Source organism: Botrytis byssoidea (genome assembly GCF_014898295.1).
Source record: "Botrytis byssoidea strain MUCL 94 chromosome Unknown BBYS_008, whole genome shotgun sequence".
In the NCBI taxonomy this organism is placed as follows: domain Eukaryota; kingdom Fungi; phylum Ascomycota; class Leotiomycetes; order Helotiales; family Sclerotiniaceae; genus Botrytis; species Botrytis byssoidea.
This window is the reverse complement of record NW_024065849.1, coordinates 96,591-108,632: the sequence shown is the minus strand read 5'-3', so window position 1 is coordinate 108,632 and position 12,042 is coordinate 96,591. Positions and strand designations below refer to the sequence as shown.

Below are 12,042 nucleotides of genomic sequence, written 5' to 3'. Positions count from 1 at the left end.
AAAGACTGCATTTCTCTAGCTTTCATGGCTAGATATGAGCCTAGTATAGGTACACAATTGTAATATACATTTGGTTGGAAACTGGGCCTATTGATTGATGATAAACTTGCCGGATCTTTCCCTCTGTACCTAGGTAGATAAACGAGACTTTCGCATAAGATTAAATCACAAAGGGCCATAGTATGAGAAGACGTTACAAAATCGTGTGGTTTAAACGACCGATGGGACGAAAGTTGTGATTACAAATGAACAAAGATCCAAGTAACATTTTAATATTAACAAGTAGTGCTGATTATTTGTTGCATAAAATAATATAATTATATAGGAAGGTGCTCAACCCTCGTTTTCCATATTTTCCCACCAGGTATCTCCAATCCCTTAATTCAACACCGATAATCATTTCCCGCTCCTTATAAGATATTCTACAAATTCTTTTCAAAATTGAAACGAGAGACAGATATTAAGCCAACTTCTCACCAGCCTTCGACTCATCGATGGCACGAGTTACGGGTTGAGGTTCAACACGTGATTTATCCGCATAATCCCCAGCCGAGAAAGAACCCGCTGATGAAGTGTTGATTGGTGGATCATCGTGCCAAAAGTCTTTCTTTCTGTTGGAAAAAATTAGCATCTGATTTCGTGACTTGAAGGATGGCTCAAGAACTTACCCCTTCGAAGCTCTTACAAGCCAAGCTGGCAGAATACCACCCTTGATCTTGTATGTCCATGGTTCCTTGAACTCCTTATCGTATGGTACAATACGACCACCGGAAATCTTCTCCACTATCCAAGTGGTGGTGTTAATAATCATGTAAGAAACAATACCGGCGATCAAACCGTACGCGATGGAATATGTGAATGGCATCACAGCCAATGTGATGAAAGCTGGTAGTGCATCGCCCCAGTATTTCCAGTTAATATCCTTAGCAGCTTTGCACATCATGGCACCGACGATGATCAGAGTGGACCCTGTAGCCCATGGTGGAATGGAGGCAAAAATAGGCGCGAAGAAGATCGAAATAAAGAAGCAAAGGCCTGTGACCATAGCAGTGATACCAGTTTTACCACCCTCAGAAATTCCAGCGCCGGACTCAATGAATGCCGTAACCGGTGAGAGCCCGAAAAGTGAGCCGATGGAAATGCCGAAAGCTGCGTGAAAAAAATTAGTATGATTGAAGCGAAAGGAGGTAAAAATATCTCACCATCGACAAGATATGCTACAGCTGAACCTTCAAAATCTTGAGTCTCTTCATCAATAGCTCCAGAAAAGCGTGCCATAGAATACAGTGTGCCCGTGCAATCCAAAATATCAACATAGAGGAAAGTGATGAAAGCAAGACCAAATTGGCCTGTAACGCCAGCTACGTTCCAGTCTTGTGCCACAAGTGTCTCCTGAATTCCATGGAACGTAACAACTTTCTTGAAGAAGTCAAAGTTGGCATCACCGGTAGGATCGTTGTGTGGGAAGTAAGTGACTGAACTATTTCTTGGCCAGGAGGTGATCGCTACCAATAAAATACCAGCAATGATTGCACCCTTGACACGATATGCCATGAGAATTGCAGTCACAAAACCACCGCAGAATATTCCAATCCACATAGTAGGCGAACGCATCTTAGTTGATCCAGGGCAAACACCGGTTTCGTCGAAAGCACTAGCGACACATCCTGCAAGCTCAAGGGGGGTAGATTGAGACCCGGTAATGACTCCGAGACCTGCACTGTATCCAAGACCAATAATTGCTATCCGATAATCAGTATTGGATTATTTTCATGGCAAAATTATACTTACTCAAATATAGACCGATTCCTACTCCAGAAGCGAGTTTGATGGAAGCGGGGATAATTCTGGCTAGCCATTGTCTCAATCCAAGTAACGATAATGCCACAAACACAAAACCTTCAACAAAGACCGCAGTGAGGGCAAGTCTATATGAAACAGGCCCAAGCCCGTGAAATCCAACAACCGTGTAGGTAAAGTAAGCATTCAGACCCATCCCTGGAGCCAATGCAATTGGCATGTTTGCGAATAGTCCCATACAGAATGACGTTAGAGCAGAGATGGCAGCAGTTCCAGTGATGAAATCCCGACGGATAACTCCAAGACAGAGATTGTAGTCAACGTCGGTGGCACAAGTAGGATCAGTCGCATCGGTACAAACGCAAGTTCCACCGCTATCGGTGAGAATGGTGGCATTGACCTGAATTCTCAATGTCAGCTGATTTCGAAGACTGAGCCGACCCAACCTGCAATGAACTTTTAAAGGGAAGGCTGTCCTCCTCGTGATCGCGAATGATTGGATTAGGTGAAGAAAATGAAGAGACAATAACATACAGAAATAATGTATGCCATTGCGAAGAATGTCGCCAATCCAGCACGAATTTCTGTCAGAAACCTTGACCCCTCTCTCGACTTTACATGACCAGAACCCTCAAGACGAAATCTTCTACCAACGATGCTGCCGGCAACAGCATCGTTGAGTTTGGTATCCCAACCAACCATGATCAACCAGGAAATTCTCAGCGAGATAATAGAATGGAGTGTAGTTGGATCTCTGGTCGGTTCGTTCCGAAACACAGAATTCAATGGAGTCAAGACATTGTACCACAGCAATAACTATATACCCCTCTGAAATTCGCCCGCATTGAAAAGTCTTATCTTTCTGATAATGAAAAATTTGAAGATTCTATTTGTTCGTGTGGAAGTGCTGATTACCGCCAAGCAACCAAGCTGCTAACTTTTTGGCTTGGCCACTTGGCAGCTCCGATATTGGCCCTCATTTACCAGTCAGACGTTCCAAAAGATAATCCTCGCCGGACCTAGCCTCTCGATGGGCCTAGTATCATGCTAATGTGGTAAATTACCCCGGGCTGATATCGTGTTGCTTGATAACTTACATCCTTCATTATCATCTTGATACACTTCTGGTAACTCGATAGATAACCTATCGTTCGGACTCAATACATTGAAGTCGGTCTGCAGCTTTCACGCCTACATCCGCACATCTATAAGGGGAGTTCCGAGAATTTGATGTGCAATGGAGTATGAGATGCGGGGACTTTCAGCCTTAGAGACTTGATGGCCTATCCGGGGGTATGGGAAGTAATCATGGCTCATGTAGGAAATCTATCGGTGAGCAAAGGAAAGATAGCCTCAGGTTGTTGGGAACCCATCAGAAGCTCAGAACACCCGATTGCGGCGTATAGTGGCAAAGTATCCGTGCATTGTTACTAAACAACTGTCAAATCTGTACGTATGTTCATACGACTAAATTGAATGATTGTGATTGAACTTTGTTTGATATTGTATACATGTATATATGATGTGCGTAAAGGACATGGCTTTAATGTTCTGATTGGAATATGAATTGAAGGAAATGATATTAATATCATTGAACTCTGTAAAGAATATGAATATCGATTGTGATAAGGAAAGCAGTTGCATTGAATGTTCATATAGCAGGTAACTTTGAGATTACCTGGTAAGATTTCGGGAAATCAAAGTGTTGTACACACCCCATGTAGGTCGATATACCTCATTTTCGATAAGAATATTTGGCTGGATTGGGAGGCGATGCTTCCTGTGCTGGTTCATTGGATATCAGTCTTGCTCAAAGGATGAATACAAGTATGTGATTCAAACATTGCTGTACCTCACTTATCTTCCAGAGAACTAACATTGTCGAGGGCCAAACAGAAACATTCAGCAGGAATGTACCAGGCGAGCCAGAATGGCCCTTGCACGTGATACTGCACTCACGTTGAGATATGGTTAAGCGAACAATTAAGCTCCGATGTTCCGATTTCTTAAGTTTAGCTGATGATGATAACTCAGTGCCACCTATGCCTTGGAGAATTTTGTGAATAGCTTCAACGTAACCCTTTCACTTACCAACCTGCGCAATGGCGCCTCTAGTGGATAATCCCATGATTGCATCCGCAACATTGCATAATCCATGTGAGTAAAACCCCACCATTCAATAGATGGTATACAATTCTAACTGACTATAGTACCGCTTTGGTTGCATACTTATATATGGCCCTTCGCGATTATATGGCCTGTCTTCTTTCGATACTATCTCTCGCAAGATTTATACGATCAACATATCGGCGGGCAAGAATGGACTTTTGTGTGGTGTGGAACAATTATTACAGCGCAAAGTTTAGTATGGCTCAGCACACATTGGAATATTAACTTGAGATCTCTGTTCACTTCGACATCTGCAAAGTCTGTTTCAACTGCCCAGCTCATCAAGGTTCACCCTGTTACGAATGCTGGATCTGCAGATTTTTGTAAAATAGATAGAGATAATGTAGGTTGATTCTTGTTCCCCCACAGTCGTCTTGACTGACTCTTCTCAAGGCTGGTGGAAAAAGCAATGTTTCTTTCCTCTTTCAAAAACGTCGATTTCTCTACGATCCATCGAAGAACTCGTTTGCCCCCTTGACATACTCGATAGATCAAGAGCCAAAGCCACTTTTGGAGACATATCAAAAGTCTAGAGGTATCGATTCGGCATCTGAGCTATCCAGAATTCATCAACATTATGGCGACAACACTTTCGATATCCCAGTTCCCACCTTTTCAGAATTGTTCAAAGAACATGCAGTCGCACCATTCTTCGTCTTCCAAATCTTTTGTGTTGGGCTATGGATGTTGGATGATTACTGGTACTATTCCTTGTTTACCCTGGTCATGTTAGTAGGATTTGAGAGTACTGTAGTCTGGCAACGCCAAAGAACCTTGACCGAATTCCGAGGAATGAGTATTAAGCCATACGATATCTTCGTGTACCGCTTGAACAAATGGGAGGAAACACAAAGTGATAAGCTTCTACCAGGAGATCTCGTTTCAGTTGGCCGAACCAAGGAGGACAGTGGTGTAGCCTGCGATATGATTTTGGTTGAAGGAAGCGCCATTGTGAACGAAGCTATGCTTTCTGGAGAAAGTACCCCACTATTAAAGGATTCGGTTCAACTCAGACCCAGTGATGCAGTTCTGGAGCCAGAAGGTCTTGACAAGAATGCGTTCCTTTATGGAGGAACAAAAGTTCTACAAATTACACATGGAAATACCGATGAAGAAAGGCCAAAGATCGCTTCGGGCGTTCCATCTCCCCCGGATAATGGTGCTATGGCCATTGTGGTAAAAACTGGATTCGAGACCTCGCAGGGAAGCTTGGTTCGAACTATGATTTATTCTACCGAGCGCGTATCTGCCAATAATGCTGAAGCATTGTTCTTCATTCTTTTCTTGTTGATTTTCGCAATCGCTGCATCTTGGTATGTCTGGGATGAAGGTGTGAGAAAGGACAGAAAACGATCAAAGCTTTTGCTTGATTGCGTCTTGATTGTTACCAGTGTCGTACCCCCAGAATTACCCATGGAGCTCAGTCTTGCAGTCAACACTAGTTTGGCAGCTCTTAGTCGTTATGCTATTTATTGCACCGAACCATTCCGTATTCCATTCGCTGGGCGAGTTGATGTCGCATGTTTCGACAAGACTGGTACATTGACTGGAGAAGATTTAGTCGTTGAGGGTATCGCCGGTCTAGGCCTAGGTCATTCCGGTACCGATACCCCTCGTGAAAACGATGGTGCTCACAGCCATATCACTCCTGTCTTACAAGCTTCATTGGAGACCACATATGTGCTCGCTACGGCTCATGCCCTCGTCAAATTGGATGAGGGTGATATTGTCGGAGATCCTATGGAGAAAGCTACATTGACTTCGTTGGGCTGGACACTTGGTCGAAATGATATTTTGTCCAGCAAGATTCAAACTGGTGCACCCTCATCTTCGGTTCAAATCAAACGCCGTTTCCAATTCTCGTCTGCCCTTAAACGTCAAAGCTCTGTCGCCTCATTGACCGCTCTCAATACCCAAACTGGTAAGAAGATTCGTTCTACATTCGTTGGTGTCAAAGGAGCTCCGGAAACCATCATGAGAATGTTGGTCAAGGTCCCCGCGGATTACGAAGAAACCTACAAATACTTTACCAGGAAAGGATCCCGTGTTCTCGCTTTGGCCTACAAATATCTATCCACCGAATCTGAACTTGGCTCTGGCAAAATCAATGATCTAAAGCGTGAAGAAGTGGAGAGCGAATTACATTTCGCTGGTTTCTTGGTCCTACATTGCCCTCTCAAGGATGACGCGAAGAAAGCTGTACAAATGCTCAATGAAAGTAGTCACCGTGTCGTTATGATTACTGGTGACAATCCTCTGACCGCTATCCATGTTGCCAGAGAAGTTGAAATTGTGGATAGAGATGTCCTCATTCTTGATGCACCAGAACACGATGATTCGGGGGAGAAACTTGTATGGAGAAGTGTTGATGATAGTATCAGCATTCCCGTTGATCCTTCCAAGCCCATTGACAAGAACATTATCGAGAAAAATGACTTGTGTGTCACTGGTTACGCTTTGTCTAAATTCAAGGATCAATCTGCACTTTCTACCATTTACCGTTACGCATGGGTGTATGCTCGTGTATCTCCAAAACAGAAAGAAGAAATTCTTACCGGCTTGAGAGATCTTGGATATCACACTCTTATGGCTGGTGATGGAACGAACGACGTTGGAGCCTTGAAGCAAGCTCATATTGGTATTGCGTTGCTCAATGGTTCGCAAGAGGATCTCAACAAGATTGCCGAACATTTCAGAAACAACAAAATGAAAGAGCTTTACGAGAAGCAATGTCAGATGATGACACGATTCAACCAACCGACTCCTCCAGTACCCATATTGATTGCACACTTGTATCCACCGGGACCTAAAAATCCACACTACGATAAAGCTATTCAACGGGAAGCTGAGAAGAAGGGTATTTCTGTGGCGCTTATGGAGACAGCTGCTAACAAAAATAAAACTGATGAAGTGGAAACGATTACTTCGCCTGGCGCTCAAGCATTGATTAATGGTCAGCAAAACAAGCCGACTTTGAATGATGCACAGAAGAAAGCGGCTAGTCTCGCTGATAAAATGACTCAAAGTCTGATGGAGGCAGAAATGGATGACGACGAGCCACCTACAATCAAGCTTGGTGATGCATCCGTCGCTGCTCCATTCACCAGTAAACTGAGTAACGTCATTGCCATCCCCAACATCATTCGTCAAGGTCGTTGTACGCTCGTTGCAACTATTCAAATGTACAAAATTCTCGCTTTGAATTGTCTCATTAGCGCCTACAGTTTGAGTGTGTTGTATCTCGAAGGTATTAAATTTGGTGATGGTCAAGTGACAATTAGTGGAATGCTCATGAGTGTTTGCTTTCTGTCAATTTCCCGGGCTAAGTCCGTGGAAGGCCTATCCAAAGAAAGACCCCAGCCAAATATCTTCAACTTCTATATCATTGGATCTATTCTTGGACAATTTGCAGTTCATATCGCCACACTCATTTATATCGCTCGTTTCTGCGACAAGATTGCTCCGTAAGTTAAACCCTTCTCTCATTTTCACCAGCGCAACAGGTACTAATATCTTATCAGACGTGACCCAGACATTGATCTCGAAGGAGAATTCGCTCCATCCCTCCTAAACAGCGCTGTCTATCTTCTTCAACTGATTCAACAAATTTCCACATTCGCAATCAATTATCAAGGTCGTCCATTCCGTGAAGCCATTTCCGAAAACAAAGGAATGTACTACGGTATCATTGGTGTATCCGCAATCGCTTTCTCTTGCTCGACTGAATTCATCCCTGAGGTTAATGAGAAAATGAAATTGGTTCCATTCTCATATGATTTCAAAGTAGTTATGACGACTACGATGATTGTGGATTATCTTGCTTGTTTTGTTATTGAAAAGGTGCTCAAAGCTCTTTTCAGTGATTACAAACCAAAGGATATCGCGATTCGAAGACCAGATCAACTTGCAAGGGAACAGAAGAGGATTGAAGATTTGAAGTTGGAGGCGATGAAAGCAGAGGAGGAAAAGGCTCAAAGAGAGATTGAGGAGTTGGAGAAAAAGATTAAGACGAAGGTTAGATCATGAATATCATCAATGGCAAAGTAGATACGGTGCGCAGGTAGATTGTATATTATAGATTACTATTGAGATTTTCATCATTCTATCCGTTGTTTTTGATGTTGTATACTTGGTGGGTATTAGTTCATTTGGATTCATTTTGTAGTGATTTTCCCCGTGCTATGTAGCATTTTCTACACCTCGAATGTGATGAAAATTTTGAATATATTCGTCTATCACTTCCAAGATGCCGAAGTGAGCTTTCTTCCAAGAATGAAAGAGTCCGGTATCAGATCTGATGGCCTTATCATGGGATGTTTAAACGTTGATAGGTGGAGGTCGTTCAGTCCAGCTAGTGTACATCCTACGGACGATTTAGATATCAAGTATCGGGCACGAGAGATCGTCGATGGCTATGGATATGTGTCTGGATATGTGTATATGCAATCTCTGTGTAAGCTGGTATCAAACACCACCCCTTCTCCATTGACATCGAAGCCCAATCAAAGCTCGAGCTAACTTAGTACTTTCCTCATGCAAGAGGTAGATCTCTACTCTTCTTATAGGCACCCAGTCGTTAGAGTCTCTGATCTTGGCCGCTTTGGTGTACAGGAGGGATCGACGAACGAAAGAGATACTTGGGATTCTATGTGATTCGTAGGAGATGTAGAAAATGATGAGAACAACTTGTATGCACTGAACGAAAGATACACACTAATAGATTTTGATTTTCTAGGGAATGTTGAAAAGAAATGAAGATCTAGAGTGTTCTTTCTTGAACTTACTTTTTTCGTGCTTTTGGTAAAAGATATGCCGCCAGCGAAGCTGAGAATTAGACTTTTGAGGCTGAAGAGGGAGCGGCTGGCAGTGTGAGTCCAATATTTCCATGCAGGGGACTGGAGCTTTGTTCTAACTCAACTTGCTTATTTGCTCGTTCTCTCAGGTGGCACAATGTAGGCAACCCTGAAGCTGGAAGTATATATCACAAGATCGTAGACTATAAGAGGACGAATCCGGTTTTTTTGGTAGTGGGGTTGCTTGGGCTCGCTGCACGCGGCATGAGTGAGTAGTAAGTAAGTCAAGGTTACTTAATCACATTTCATATCATTTGTATCAAAGTTCTGTTCGTTTTCTGGGTTGTACGTGTATGTGCATCAATTGTTTTGTTCTCCTGATTTTCTACCTCATGCATCCATGGGGAAAAGTCTTGGATATCCCATTTTAGAACGCCCAGTCGGCTCTGATACTCGATCTTGATTCTTGCTGCGATGAATTTCGCGGACGACAGATCATGAGGAGAAAAATTACATATAGTGCAGTGCATTCGTTCCTACGCTCGCTAAAATACAAAATTAATCTGCCGGGACTGGAAGGCTGGTCTACCCGCTCTCAACGCTAGAGAACGATGAATCAAGGATGTCGGCGTTATCTCCGAATAACGTCTAGGAGCGGATGAGCGCGACCCAAATGGGAAATATGCTGTGTGATCAATGCAAATACCGGGGAGGTGAAACATTGTGAAATCTTCTTGTACGGACGGAGGATGGATGGGTTTGTGTAAGGAGTACGTTCGCTCTTGGCTAGTTGAAATTCTGTCGGATTGCTGCTGGGAATCATGTGTGTGGGAAGATAGGCTAGAGTTTCCCTATTTTTTCGCAATTGTGTTTCGTGCTTTTGTGGAGATGCTGATGTGCGAATGCAAAATGGCTATGATTGACAATTGACAGGCGGTGCGGATGGGAGGATCTAGATCCCTAACGTTCGTCTCAGGTGCCGATGAATAGCTCGAACGGTACTTATTGAATTTCGGCAGTCAGGTATAGAGAAGACAATCGCCGTTGTATTTCATTTTCAATTGCCGTACATTCACAGAGAAGTATGAGTAGGAGGATCAGCGTATAGCAGTTCAGGGAGATGGAAATAGCAAAATGTCATGAACAGCTCAAATTTCATTCATAACTAATGCATACATACTCGATCGAGTACATAAAATATGGTATCTCTTCATCTAAACAAGCCAAATCATCGATGTCAATTACTGACACGCTAAACATCCGAATCATTCACGCCAATCGCACCTCATGAATCATCCTTTATGCACCCAAACCAAAAATTCGCTCCAAAATCTCATCGTCACTTGGTCCATCACCCTTGATAGCCGCGTAGGCTGGAGCCAAGATACTCTGCTCGATCTCTGTGATACGTCCGTCAGATACGTATAAGATATCTCCTTCTCTATCAGTTGTAGTCATCAAGAATGCTGCGCTTCTAGCTACAACATCACAAGATTGCGCCTTGTGGGAGATGGCAGCCATGATACCATCGAGATCAGGCAAAACCTGGGTGGAAGTCCAGGATGGTGCGAGGGTGTTGACTCGAATGGGGAGTTTTGCTGCTTTGATGGTTCGTTGGATTGAGCGGCCGAAACCGAGGACTCCTGCTTTGGCTGCGGCTTTGGGATTGTTAGTTTATTTTCTAATTTGGGGAATTGGGAGAAGAGGAGGGTATCTTACAGTAATCTGGTGCTCTCAAAGGTTGTAATCCAGTACTCGATCCCATGAGTACGATGTTTCCTCCCTGGGCATTTTGCTTCAAATAGTGGATTGCTAAACAAGCGGTGTTGACTACACTCTTGAAGTTCACTTCCAAGACTTCATGGACTGGCTCCTTGAGATCTCCATTCTCGTCAGTGTCGAGGGCAATATAGTTTCCTCGAGGACCGATTCCAGCGTTGGCGAATACATAGTCGATGTGGGAGAATTTCTCGACAGCGGCTTTGAAGAGGGCAGCGAGGGAAGACCAGATGGCTACGTTTGTTTGGACGAATAGGAATGAGGGGGAAGAGATTGGGGTGGGTGGAGGGTTGATGTCTGCGCTGACGACGGAGGCTCCGAGAGATAAGAGGAGGTCGATGGTTGCGAGACCAATTCCTGAGGAACCGCCTAGAATGAGGGGTTTTATGTGAGTATGAGGGGTTGTGAGGAGTAGATGTAAGGTACACAGGTGTGGGAACTCGTCTACGTGATTTCTATGTATGATGAATGTAACCTACCTGTCACAATGACAACCTTGCCCTTAAGGCTTGCCAAATCTTCGTTTTTGATAATGATTTCAGACATGATGTATATATGTATGTATGCGACTGGGGATGTTTCTTGTTAATAGTACAATATGATAGATTCTGGTACAAAGGAAGAACTATGGGAAAATCACAATTGATATGGTAGGAAAACCTTAAGGACAATAGCAAGCTTAAACAACCCCTCAAAACTCAATATGACAGCTGTTAGTGGGGCACTGGTCCCTTACTAGTAACACTGGTCTACTCCGTATACATTTGACACATTATGCGGAACCTCGGGCTGGTCCTCTTGAGGAGGATATAGCGCCGTAGGCTACGAATTAATAAATGAATTTTAGGGTGGAGCGTATTAAGATTAGCTTCATGGGCAAAGAAATCGTTCGAGCGAGGAAATTTGAAAACATGTGACTGAGATTTCCGACTGGCAGAAAAAAAGTTGGATTCTGAAGCTTCAGGCTTGTGTTAACCGACCCCGAACTAGGGACCGATTGAATTCCAAAACAAATGTCGCCGATATACATACCTATGTGGAGCTTTTAGTCGCTTACGTAGCGTAATAATACATTTCATATTGGAGTTCTAGGGCTTCACGCAAGTTGTGCGTGTTTTCATGGATGTCCCCCATGCTGTTTATTTTTTTCTGTAACAATTGTGTGGAAAACCGTTGGATTTGCTGTTTGGAATGGGCGATCTTACTGTAAATGTAACTGCCGCTGCGAGGCCCTCGCAGCGAGGGACTCTGTGAACATGTATCCCACTTTTGTTAAGATTTGACTTGGATAGGAGCTCTTGTCAACGATCTTGAAAAGGGAAACTTTAAGAACACAGTCCCTGATGTCGATGGAGATCATGAGCCAATTTTCCAATCGGAACACATGGAAATGATATTCAGCGTAATCTTGAAAGTTTTTCGCCCCGAATAAGCTTTAAGCGGAGGGGATGGTGCGATTCGTTACCCCTTGAATTGATGGTCTGATACTAGGTAATGGGTT

General features: G+C 43.5%; 3 protein-coding genes across 3 annotated transcripts; 1 reads left to right on the top strand and 2 right to left on the bottom strand.

The window, feature by feature from the left end:
* Nucleotides 1-460: 460 nt before the first annotated feature.
* On the bottom strand, nucleotides 461-2,502 carry EAE97_004655 (uncharacterized protein; the record flags this gene model as incomplete). Its single annotated transcript, XM_038875167.1, has 5 exons — nucleotides 461-611; nucleotides 669-1,149; nucleotides 1,203-1,742; nucleotides 1,792-2,200; nucleotides 2,335-2,502. The coding sequence occupies 5 exons, from the start codon at nucleotides 2,500-2,502 to the stop codon at nucleotides 461-463; spliced, it is 1,749 nt and encodes a 582-aa protein (XP_038733524.1).
* A 1,331-nt stretch (nucleotides 2,503-3,833) lies between these two features.
* On the top strand, nucleotides 3,834-8,079 carry EAE97_004654 (uncharacterized protein). The gene is made up of 4 exons (XM_038875166.1): nucleotides 3,834-3,957; nucleotides 4,011-4,312; nucleotides 4,363-7,433; nucleotides 7,491-8,079. The coding sequence occupies exons 1-4, from the start codon at nucleotides 3,903-3,905 to the stop codon at nucleotides 7,993-7,995; spliced, it is 3,933 nt and encodes a 1,310-aa protein (XP_038733523.1). The 5' UTR covers nucleotides 3,834-3,902; the 3' UTR covers nucleotides 7,996-8,079.
* Nucleotides 8,080-10,061: 1,982 nt separating this feature from the next.
* Nucleotides 10,062-11,087, bottom strand: EAE97_004653 (uncharacterized protein; the record flags this gene model as incomplete). Its single annotated transcript, XM_038875165.1, has 3 exons — nucleotides 10,062-10,420; nucleotides 10,482-10,910; nucleotides 11,021-11,087. 3 exons carry the CDS (start codon nucleotides 11,085-11,087, stop codon nucleotides 10,062-10,064), a joined length of 855 nt encoding a protein of 284 aa, XP_038733522.1.
* Between the last annotated feature and the right edge of the window lie 955 nt (nucleotides 11,088-12,042).